Raw genomic sequence first — 11,633 nt, forward strand, 5'->3', positions numbered from 1 at the left:
CCAGCTAGTATCTTTAAAATTGTCATTCTGAACTCTAGTTCTGACATCTTACTAATGTCCCTATTGATCAGTCCCTGGCAGTTGGTACTGCCTCTTATTCTTTTTTTTTTTTTGAGGGGATTTTTTCCATCTTGTTATTTTGTCCAGAGCACAATAGATGAATGAGAGAATAAAATACTGACAGGGTAACAACGACCCCAGAAAAATATACACTAAGCAAATCAGAAGAGACCTGAAACCGGGTGAAAAGAAAGGGAAAGAAAGAAAAAAGAAAAAAAAAAGAGAATATGATCAAATATGATCACGCTGGTGAATAGATCAGTGCCACACACTAGATTTTGGCATATTTTGGTCTGTTAGAAGAGACTGTCTCCCAATATTTTAAAGAAAGAAAAATTATATATGTACAAAAATAAGGGTAAGTATGATGAAGGGATGTAATATGGCTATAATGTTGAAAATTATAAAAGATTTTATTAACGGAATTTATAATATAAGAATTTGTTTGAAAAAAAGAAAGAAGAGGATTTAAGAAAAAAAAGGGAGAGAATGTGATCAGGCAGGAAACTAGAACAAAGCCATACACTGGAGATTTAGGGGATATTTCGGTCTGTTAGAAGAAACTGCATCCCAAAATTTTAAAGAGAGTACAACTTATACATATATACCAAAAATAAGGTTAACTACTATGAAGGGATAGAATATGACTCTAAAAATGAAAAATAAAAAAGATTTTTTACAAAAGGGATTGATAAGATGTTGGTTGGAAAAGGGGAAAAGAAAATTTCAAAAAAAAAGAAAAAGAAAAAAAGAAAATTAAAAAAATTAACTTTGAAAGACTAAAGAATCAAGGAGGAAAAGGCCATGAATTCTATGTGCTATATGCCCCTAGTGCTGGAATTCTGCTGTTCTCATTGATCAGCAAACTTGGTCTCTGCTGGCTCTTCTTACTGATCTTCTGGGGGAGGAGCCTGTTGCTGTGGTTCTCAAATGTCTTTGCAGGAGGCAGAATTGCCCCGCCCTTGCTGGGTCCGGGCTGAGTAATTGCTCAGGTTTGCTCTTGGGAGGTTTTGTTCCCTACAAGCTTTCCATACAGCTTTGGAGGAGGAGAGTGAAAATGGCGGCCTCCCAGTCTCCACTCTGGAGGAGCTGAGAACTCGGGGCCCCACTCCTCAGGGAACCCCCAGAGAAAAGCAGTCTATCACTCCCATCTCCCCAGTCTCCGGCCACACTCCGTGCTCACCCAACCTGTGACTGAGTGTTTCTATCTCTGGCACATGACCCCGTGTAGTCTCCAAACCCAGCAGATCCCTGCAGTGCGCTCCCATGCCGCTTCTCCCGGTGGAGGAAAGGGAGTCTCCCAGGATCTGCCGCTTGTTGGGCCTGCTGGAGGAGCAGTGGCCTGACTGTGCTGCGGATCGTGGTTTATGGCAGCCCCTAGCTGAGAGCCCACTCCTCGGCTCCATCTCTGCAGCTGGCTTCCCTGCTCTGATACCTGGGAGCTCTCCTGCACTCAGGCACCCCCAGTCTTTCTGTGACCCAGAGGGTCCTGAGACCACACTGTCCTGGTGAGGGTTCCACCCCCCTGCTTAGCCACTGGAGCGACGTCCTTCAGCAGAATTAACTTCTAAAATTTCCAATTTTGTCTCTGCAGCTCTATCACTTGCAAGTAGTGGCTGTTGGAGGCCCCCTCCCCCGCCATCTATCTTCCCGAATATCACCTCAGATTCACTTCTCCGCATGTCCTACCTTCCAGAAAGTGGTTGCTTTTCAGTTCAGAGTTCCTGCCATTCTTTTCTTTGATCTCCTGTTGAGTTCATAGGTGTTCAGAATGGTTTGGTCCCTATCTAGCTGAATTCCTGGGACCAGATGAAATTTAGGTCTCCTACTACTCCACCATCTTGCTGCTCCCCCCTCCATCTCCTCATTTTCAATCTGTAGGTGTCTTTAGGTCTAAAATGAATCTTTTGTAGGCAACATATAGATGGGTCTTGTTTTTTTTATTTGTTCTGCTTCCCTAAATCTTTTGATTGGAGCATTTAGTCCATTTACATTCAGAGTAATTATTAATAGATATGAATTTCGTGCCATTGTATTACCTGTAAAATTGGTGTTTCTGGAGATCTTCTCTGTTCCTTTCTAGTCTTTGTAGCTTTTAGTCTTTCTTTCTTACTCAGAGTCCCCTTTAATATTTCTTGCAGGCTGGTTTAGTCATCACAAATTCCTTTAGTTTTTGTTGGTCTTGGAAACTCTTTATCTCTCCTATTCTGAATGACAGCCTTACTGGATAAAGTATGCTTGGCTGCAGGTTTTTGCCATTCCACATGTTTAATATATCATGCCACTTTTTTTCCTGCCCACCATGTTTCTGCTGTGAACCTGATTTGGCTTCCACTGTAGGTTAAGGACCTTTGCTCCCTTGTAGCTTTTAGGATTCTTCCCTTATCTCTGTATTTTACTAATTTTACTACTACATGTTTTGGTGTTGGCCTGCTTTTGTTGACTTTGATGAGAGTTCTCTGTGTTTCCTGTATTTGGATGTTTGTTTCCTTCCCCAGATTAGGGGAGTTTTCAGCTATAATTTGCTTAAATAAACCTTCTGCCCCCTTTTCCCTCTCTTCTTCTTCTGGAACTCTTAGGATATGAATGTTATTACACTTTATGGAGTCATTGAGTTTCTTAAGTCTCCATTCATGATCCAATATTTTTTTCCTCTTCTTTTCAGCTTCATTATTTACCATAATTTTATTTCTATATCACTTATTCATTCCTCTGTTTCTTTCATCCTTGTGGTCATTACACCAGTTGGTTTTACATCTCAGTTATAGCTTTTTTATTTTACTTTATTTTATTTTATTTTGGCCTGACTAGTGTTTAGGTCTTTTATGTCTGTGGTAAGGGACTCCCTGGTATCTTTTATGCTTTTCTGAAGCCCAGCTAATAATCTTATTATTTTTCTTTTCTTTCTTTCTTTCTTTCTTTATTTTTTTAATTTTATTGAGAGAGACAGAGAGAGAGCATGAGAGAGAGGAGGGTCAGAGAGAGAAGCAGACCCCCTGCTGAGCAGGGAGCCCGATGTGGGACTCGATCCTGGGACTCCAGGATCATGACCTGAGCCGAAGGCAGTCACTTAACCAACTGAGCCACCCAGGCGCCCCCTTATTATTTTTCTTTTAAATTCTGGATCAGGCATATTAATTTCATCTGTTTTAATTAGATCCCTGGCCTTGACCTCTTCTTATTCTTTTTTTGGGATCAATTCTGCTGTCTTGACATATCATCTAGGTCTCTATCTTCTGTGTGTTAGGAAAGCCTGCTATGTTTGCTGCTCCTGAGAGTAATGGCTTTACGAAGAAGAGATCCTATACTGTCCAGGGCCTGGTGCTTCAGGAACTGTTTCTGGTATATGCTTTCTGCACTCTGCTGTTGTGTTTTAGCTGGTCTTTCCCTCAGGTCAGTCCTCTGCAGTTGCCTGCAGTGGGGAGTGTTTGAACCTTGTCTACTGTGTGGTGAGTTTTAACTTGTTGTGTTTTGATCTGCTTGTTTAAAAAGGCTAGATCCTAATTTCCTTAGAACTGAAGCTTTGCAGATCTCTATGGTCAGTAGAGTTGGTATGTGGGGGGTGGTGTTTCTGTTGGTCTTCTGGGGGAGGGACCTGCTGCCCTGATTCTCAGGTAGCCTTGCCCTAGTGTAACTGTACCTGTAGGGCACAGTGGCACAGTGCTTGGTGTAAGTGGCTCCAGCCTCCACCAGGAGCACCGTATTTCTCACTGAAGTGGGTCAGTGGCATCAGCCCACACTTTTGTCCCTGGAGTGGTGCATTTGCACCTGTCACTATTCAGGAAAGCCCTCACAGAAGAGCAAACAATCTCCCCTCTTGTGTCCCTGACTTCTGTCAGAACCCTGCCTTAACCCCGTCTGTGTCCAGGTTGTCTGTCCACTTGGAAGTGCAGTGCTTCTGTGTTTTATCTCAAACACGCTGGCTGGGCTTCAAAACTCCACATTTTAGAGAGCTGGTGGAGCACAGACCCATGCTGATGTTCTGGGGGAGGGTCTTACTATGCTGGGGCTGGTACTGGTTTGTTCCTGAAGGCAGTTACAGGAATGTGCAGGAGCTTGAAGTTTAGAGTTTAGAGTGCAGCAAAAAGCCAGAGTCCAGGCTGGCTCTCCTCAGGAGGGGTCTCTGCTCCTATGCTTATAACAGAGCTCACTGGCTCTTTTGTCCCCAGAAAGGCCATGCCATCTCTCCCAAAAGCACTCCAAGAAGGGGAACTGTCTCTCCCAGTGCGACCCAGGGATCCTCAGACCATGCTTCCTGCTCCTGGCTTCCACTCTCCTTCTCCACAGGAATGCCTCTACACCTACCAGGCTCCACTCTGGTGATGGCGTGGACTTCTAAAACATCAGACTTTGAGCTCCATTGCTTATAAAAACGTGCAATAATCAGCCACTCTTGTTTTCTCCATCAATGATTTTGGGGAAGTATTGTTCTTGTGCAATGCTCTGCGCCCTGTTCTCTCTCTCTCCTCTCTACCTGATCAGGGCTCCCTCCCCTCTGTAGCTTCCATGACTCTTTTCTCCCCTAAATCACATCCCTGTACCTCCTATCTTCCATGATGTGGCCTCTTCTCTCCCTCTACTTGTGCAGTTTGTTCTCTCAATCTCTCAATCTGCTTCTGCCAGAAGCAGAAGTCCCCTTATAGTTTTTACACAGTTTTCATAGGCTCTACTCGAAACCTGTGGACCCAGTGCTTCTGAAGTTCGGTGGATAAATCTATATCTTAAAAACTACCTCTGAGGTGATTAGTACAATAAACCAGAGTTAAGAATTTCTACCCCAGAACTTGTTCATATCCAGCAGGTGAGATGTAATGAAAGGTCAGAGCTGACACAGAGGAGGAGCCAGGGCTCTAGTTCTTGGCTCAGTTCCTGGTAGCACATGCCTTTCCCTTTTCTCCTACACAGTCCTCAGTGGCCTTCTTCCATTTATTAGTAACCTTAAGTCGGCCTTCCTATGTGAACTTACATGTGAACAGAGACTTAACACTCTAGAATTAGGGCCTACCTACCTACCTAAATCCTGCTTGTTTTTTAAGGGCATTGCAAAAAAGCCCTTTTTTAAGGGCATTGCAAAAAAGCCCTTTTTTAAGGGCATTGCAAAAAAGCCTCTTTTCTGGTTGAAAACTTTTCTGATCCATCTCTGCCAAGTATAAAAATATGATATCTACTCTCTTCACATTTTTGTAACTCTTGGAATCTTGTGCAATATTTTCTCAACCAGATGCTCTTCTAGGGTAGGGGCCATGTTGAGTTCATTATCACAGCCTTGTAGCCCTTAACCCATCATGTCAATAGTGATTGAAAGGGACACGGAGCCTAGTTGCTTAGGAAGGTTTTATTGGTGCATTAGGATAGATGGGGCAATGGACAGATGGAAGAGATAAAAGTAGCTCTGAAACCTCCCACAAACTAAGGTGAATTTGGCACAAATGGTTGACTGGCTCTGTGTCTTCCTGTTCCTGAGGGTGTCTGTACAGCACAGCAGCTCAGAGGAGTTTAGGATAGAAAGCACCTTGCAGAAATGTTTTCATTGAGAAAAACCTAAGAGAGAAACACGTGATTAAGAACTGATGTCCAGAGACATGCCAACTGGACTGGTCAGGGCAGGACAAGCCAACCTTGAAGAAGAAGCTGTCTTCTTCCAGTATTGGGCACTTTAGTCTGGGGCTGGGACATTCACAGCATGTTGCTCTTGAAGTAGGAATATAGCCCCCTGGCTGTGAGGCCTTGCTTCCCTTCTGGCTGGGCTGCCTCCTGGCCCTGGGCTGAAGGCATGCCAGTGTGCAGGCTGCCCTGGTTCTGCATTGGGATCACCATCTCCCTTGTGTGGTCATCCACCCACTCCTGGGTAACCACTGTGGGTTCTCTCTCTCCCTGCCCACCTGTCACGGTACACCTTGGGTGAGTGCTGCTCCAGTCCTGTCTGCCTGTCAGAGTGCTTGACCCAGCCTGGGTCTGTCCTCCCAGCTTTCTCTCTCCTGCCTCATAGAGGCTCACTTGTGTCCATCTTTGACCACTGCCTGACTGCCTCTGGGTCTGTCCCTCATCTCTATCCCCTATGTGACTTGCAGTCTGGCTTCTGTCCTGCTCCATGGTCTGGGTGTGTGTCTGGGTTTGTGACCCTGCTTGTGTCTGAATGTGTTCTCCTGTCACCACTTCACTTGTTTGGTACCGGTCTTGACCCTGGACCTCGGTCCCTCTGGTCTGGCCATGGGTGGACTCCTGTGGCTGTGTGCCCGGGCTTCCTATCGGACGGCTCCTGTCCTGCTCCATGGCCTGGGCAGCACCTCCCAGTGTCTGAACATGTTCTCCTGTCACTATCTGGCTTGTCTGGCTCCTGTCTTGACCCTGGACCTTAGTCCCTCTGGTCTGGCCATGGGTGGATTCCTGTGGCTGTGTGCCAGGGCTTCCTATCTGACCGCTCCTGTCCTGCTCCATGGCCTGGGTGGCACCTCCTGGTGTCTGAACATGTTCTCCTGTCACTATCTGGCTTGTCTGGCTCCTGTCTTGACCATGGACCTCAGTCCCTCTGGTCTGGCCATGGGTGGACTCCTGTGGCTGTGTGCCAGGGCTTCCTATCTGATGGCTCCTGTCCTGCTCCACAGTCTGGGTTGCATCTCTCTGTGTCTGAGTTCCAGTTCCAATCACTGGGTCACTTGTCTGGTGTGTTCTGTCCTGTTTCCTGGTCTGTGACTGTCTCTCTGACTCCCTCTGTCTGGTCTGGTGACTCTTGGCTTCTCCCACTCTCTGGGTCTGCTGCACATGTCCCCCAGCTTGTGTCTGCTGACTCTCTCTCTCTTGTCTCTGAGATTCAGACTGCCTGTCCTGGTCAAGATCCTGACCATGGGTCTGAGCCCCAATCCCTGCCTGTCCTCTGGAGGCCTGAGTGCTCTGTCCACATTGGCTCCCCTCTTGATGCTGTCCTTCCCTAGCCTGCTCCACTTCAGCTCTCCTGCTCTGTTCTTTCCCCAGCTCTTGTGAGGCCCCAGTGGGAAGGCTTCTACACTCTTGAGATCCACAAGCCCCTGCAGGACTCTCGCTCATTGTCTTGAAACAGGCTTGGGCAACTTTAAACACCAGGACCAGGAATTCCTTGAATTCCACAGTCCCTGTATCATCTTCATCCAGCAGGTGCAGGACTTCATCCACAGTGGCAGGATCGTGGAGTTCCTGTGGAGAAGAGGCCAAATCAGCATCTCTCCCCTGAAGAAAGTGTGGTTGGGCCAGTGCACTCAGCTTTCAGGCTTCCCACCCCTGAACGGAGCCCACCTGTGCTGGGCCCACACCACTCACATAGCTACAGCAGCCCTAACATGAAATCACTTTCAGTGTGCAGTCCTGCCCCTCTTGCAAGGGTAGAAAGCACCTTTTGTTTTGTATCTTCTGTGCCTGGCATAATTTCTGGGCTATAGGAGAACTGGATCAAGATTCAATGAAGAATGAATGAAATGATTGAGCTCATAATGATTCTTTGGGTTTTCCATGGCCCCTGGCACCTGGCATTGAACAGGATTCTCTCCAGCAAGCCCAACACCAGGAGAAGCATAGCAGGAACATGGCCCCAAGAGGATTCTGTGAGATCGTCACTGAGGCTCAGGTGTTTCTCGAAGGTGGGGTGGGTGGGGTCTGGTGGGACCACACGTTGCCCTGAGTATGCATTCTGTTGTGTCTATACATTGCTGTCTCTAAGACCATCATCCTGGTTGCTTTAGATGCAAACCAGACAGGGAGAAACAGGGAAATGCCTCAAGGCCCTGGGTCTGCTTTGCCAGTGGTTGGGGGAGTGGAGAGGGGCTCCCAGAGTGTCCCCCCAGCTGATAATAACCAACCTGCCCTCCAAAACTCATTTCTGATGTGACCACTCAGCTAATATTTTTGAGCAACTGCAAGACACAGAGCTATGCTTCTAATGAATTCTTATTAATGGATGATCAAATTTCTGATAGACATAAGAAGTAGTTACTATATCAGATTTAAGAAGCAGCAGAAAGCAACAATTACTTTCATTTCTAGAATATTCAAAGGCTCTGTTTCTCTCTGAGCTGTTCCCTGTGAGTCCTTTCACCTTGTCTCCAAATTAGAATTAATTGAAGTCAAAGTATTTTCTCTAAGGAGCAGGCCTGTCAACTCCTGTGACTGTCTCTTTTTCCTTTGCCTTCCCTCTTTCAGCCTGCACAGCTGCCAGGAGGCTTGGTGGGCCTGTATCCAATGGCTGCCTCCTCAGATTCCTGAGGCAAAGCATCTGCAGGTAAACCTGTTTCCTCTCTCCTTTCTGGCCCTCCCCACCTGGCCGGGCACACCATACCACAATGACATCAGCAAACTCATGTTCCAGGAGCCTTTTCAGCTCCCCCCGGGTGAGCACAGTGCAGCTGACCTCGGTCCTGGCGTAGCGCCTGAAGGCTTCGATGATCCCATTAATGATTCGCAATAACTGAGGCATCTTTGGACTCAAGCTGGAGACAGAAACAAAGCCCCCATGGGGGCTCCAAAATCAACTTTGGTGTTTCCTCCTGCTTCTTCTAGGTCTCTTGCATTTTCAGCTCTGCTTCCGGTGTCTCTGTCTGGGTCTTCCCTCCCCTTTCCTACTTAATGGATTTTATGAATGGGAAGGAGGGGCACACCATGGTTAGTGGCAGGCTCCAGAGTCAGGACTTCTATGCTAGCTTCACCACCTACATGTCAGGTGAGCTAGGGTAGGTTGCTTTGCCTTTCCATGCCTCGGTTTACTTATTGTGAAATGAAGGTAATCCTATCAAGTACACTCAATAGGATTATTGTGAAGATTAAAAGGGATAATTCATGTAAAGTATTTGGCAGATGCTGGCTTATACTAAGTGGCAGCTTTTAAATATCATTGTGATATTATTATACACATACCTAATGTTTATACATCTATGTAAACTACTGCTCACAAAGCATTTCCATATGCATCATCTCTTGTACTCCTTATTATCTCCACTTTTTTATAGGTGAGGAAACAGGTTCAGAGAAGTTAGGTGATTTGCTCAAGGCCGCACAGCTTGGGGGAACCAAGAAACCCAAGAACCCGTATCTCCTTAACCCAAATGCAATGAGCCTTCTAGACTGTTCCCTGTGGACAGTCTATCCAGTCGATGGTTGTCTGTCATATGATGTTAGGGTCCTGCTGGGAACACTGACAGGCAATAAATACATATGTAAGTCAACCCCTGCCTCGGGTGGGGCCAAGCAGGAACACCAGGGGCCTGACTCCACCCTTTCTTGCTGCCTTTTGGGTAGGTGTTCAGGAAGAGGCTGGACTACCAGCTATTGGCAATGCTCCAAGTCCTAAGTTCCTCTGAACTTGACTTCTATCCTCAGCACTGGGACCTGTAAGGGAGGTCAGCCTGCCCATAGGTGTGTGGCTCCTGCCAGCCCACAGTGCTGTTGGCCTGTGAGGAATGGCTCCAAAATGAAGGGAGAGATTTTCCTTCTCGTTAGCCAGGGATCTGGGCATAGCTTAAAGTGAGTCTTGGGTGTAGCTGGTTGGGCAAGAGGCAAAGGGACTTGGAGGTGCATTAAAGCAGAAGCCTCAGAGACCAGGAGATGGCATTGGAGATGGCAAGTTTCAAATGCAGGGGGAGATAGAAGGCTGCAGAAGCTGGGACACTGGGAGAGGGCACCGTGAGATGGGAAGGAGAAGGCATGAGAGAAGGAAGGCCTGTGTGCAGAGGCAGGAGAATGAGGGGAGGCAGGAAGGAGGAAGACTTGGCACTGGGGAAGGTGGGACAACGTGGCCAAAGGCTACAGACCCCAGGTGGGCTCTTCAGGCGGTGTCCTTTCTAGCCCCCAGAAGCCAAAAATTTCAGACAGACTTTGCCTTTGTACATCAAGGTACAAAACTCAGAATATTGTATCTCAACAGAGAAATGAAAAGATCCTGTTTTTTGTTGTTGTTGTTTACCACATGGCAAACCTTAACCTCTGGCCTATAAATAGTAAAAATAATAAGATGACTTTTTAGTTACACTTCAGATCCTTTCGGATAAATCTATAAACTCATCTTGCCTAAATATGGCCCTGAGGTGGTAGAGAACCGCCATGTAAGCCCCTTCCTCTGTGAGAAGTTTCAAGCCCATTGTCGGGCTGGCAGGATAACCTGATTCTGGCCTCACAGACTCTGAGCACTGCCAAGAGGCTTCCAGAACCTTAAGAATAAGACACCTTTGATGTACAGGAAGGCACATGGGTGGTTCTATTGCTGCTGCTAAAACAGGCTTCAGGAGGAGAAGCTGCTGCCAGGCTAGCCACAGGGGAGAAGGAAAGAGCCCCATGCCTTCAGAAGAATATCCTCTCCCACGTGCACACACCCAGTTTGCCTGAGGCCCAGTCAGAGCGGATACTTTCTGCCCCCAGCTGACACCTATGGCCTGGATCTGACAGCCTGGTTTTATGAGCTCAGATCACCAAGACACTGAGAATAGAAAGAGGTTCCTCAGGAGGGCACTTACCTAATACACAGGCAGGATGAACAAGTGGCTGTTAGGCAATGTATGGAGTACCAGGTCAGCAGCAGAGGAACCTTTTATAGGGGATTTAATGGAGGCTAGTGTTTTAGATAGGCCATCCCCACCCCATGGGAAGGCTTGATTCATCCAAGGTTTGACCTCGCCCAGCCCCACTTCCCTTCTTGTCTGTTTTACTTGCTGACATGTTGCTGTGTTGGCTTAATGAGCAGGCCCTCTTACTACACTGGGTGTCCTTCCTGAATCCCTCCCTGGGTCTGTCTCCTCATGTCAGAAGTAATGGGCTCAGCAGTGTTCAGCACAGGTCTGGGTTCCCGGTGAACACTCTCCATCTCCATGTGACTGCAAAGTCATGGGACTCCTTTTTTTTTTTTTTAATACAAACATTTTAAAATATTTCCATCTATTGAGGGTTACCCTTTCCAAAGTGGCTACTTTGGGAAGCTTTACATGTTTTTCTGGCAATGTTGCCATTACTTAGAACATTCTTGGAATTCTTGTTTTGGAATTGCCTTTCATGCTAAATTTATGAGACATGCAAGAAATTCAATCTCATTTCTTTTTGGTTGGGTCTCATTTTTGATTAAAACAAAAAAAGTTAATAGCTGTCCCCAGCCCCATCTTGTGGGTAGGCAGCATTTTACAGCTGGTGGGAGAAGAGGCTTAAGATAATTAAGTGCAACCCTTTCGTTGAAAAGATGGGGAACTCAACTGGCCAACCAATCAGCAAGTATTTATGGAGAGCCTATTCCATTTCAGACATAGGGCCAGGCCTGAGGGAAACAGTGTGGAACAGGATGCCAGCAGTTTCTACTCTTACAGATTTTATAGCCTGGCAGTCCCAGGAGAAAGTCCCCAAGAGGTTAACAGTACTGGCAATTACTGCTTGATTTGCTTTGCTTTGATTTAATTTTCATTACCACCTCATTTTGTTGGCTCCTCATAAGTAAGCCCCTTTTTATAAATGAAGACACCAAGAACCCTTGGAGAAGTGGCCACTCTGAAGAAGGGATGGGTGCACCAGAGCCTTCAATTTCTGGCCACGTTTCCCCTCTATTACAATGTGGCACTTTACAAACATCAAAT

The 11,633-nt window shown here is 46.6% G+C and overlaps 1 protein-coding gene across 1 annotated transcript; it reads right to left on the reverse strand.

Annotated features, from left to right (window-relative positions):
* Nucleotides 1-5,307: 5,307 nt before the first annotated feature.
* On the reverse strand, nucleotides 5,308-8,576 carry CRNN (cornulin). The gene is made up of 2 exons (XM_081815976.1): nucleotides 8,366-8,576; nucleotides 5,308-7,230 (listed from the first exon to the last, which is right to left on the reverse strand). The coding sequence occupies exons 1-2, from the start codon at nucleotides 8,501-8,503 to the stop codon at nucleotides 5,737-5,739; spliced, it is 1,632 nt and encodes a 543-aa protein (XP_081672102.1). The 5' UTR covers nucleotides 8,504-8,576; the 3' UTR covers nucleotides 5,308-5,736.
* Nucleotides 8,577-11,633: the final 3,057 nt, after the last annotated feature.

This window comes from Leptonychotes weddellii, chromosome 4 (assembly GCF_054177405.1).
Source record: "Leptonychotes weddellii isolate Sample4059 chromosome 4, ASM5417740v2, whole genome shotgun sequence".
In the NCBI taxonomy this organism is placed as follows: Eukaryota; Metazoa; Chordata; class Mammalia; order Carnivora; family Phocidae; genus Leptonychotes; species Leptonychotes weddellii.

Coding starts and splice junctions, on each gene's coding strand:
- CRNN (XM_081815976.1), bottom strand. CDS start 8,503: ATGCCTCAGTTATTGCGAATCATTAATGGGATCATCGAAGCCTTCAGG. Junction 7,231..8,365: donor AGTTTGCTGATGTCATTGTG/GTATGGTGTGCC, acceptor TCTTCTCCACAG/GAACTCCACGATCCTGCCAC.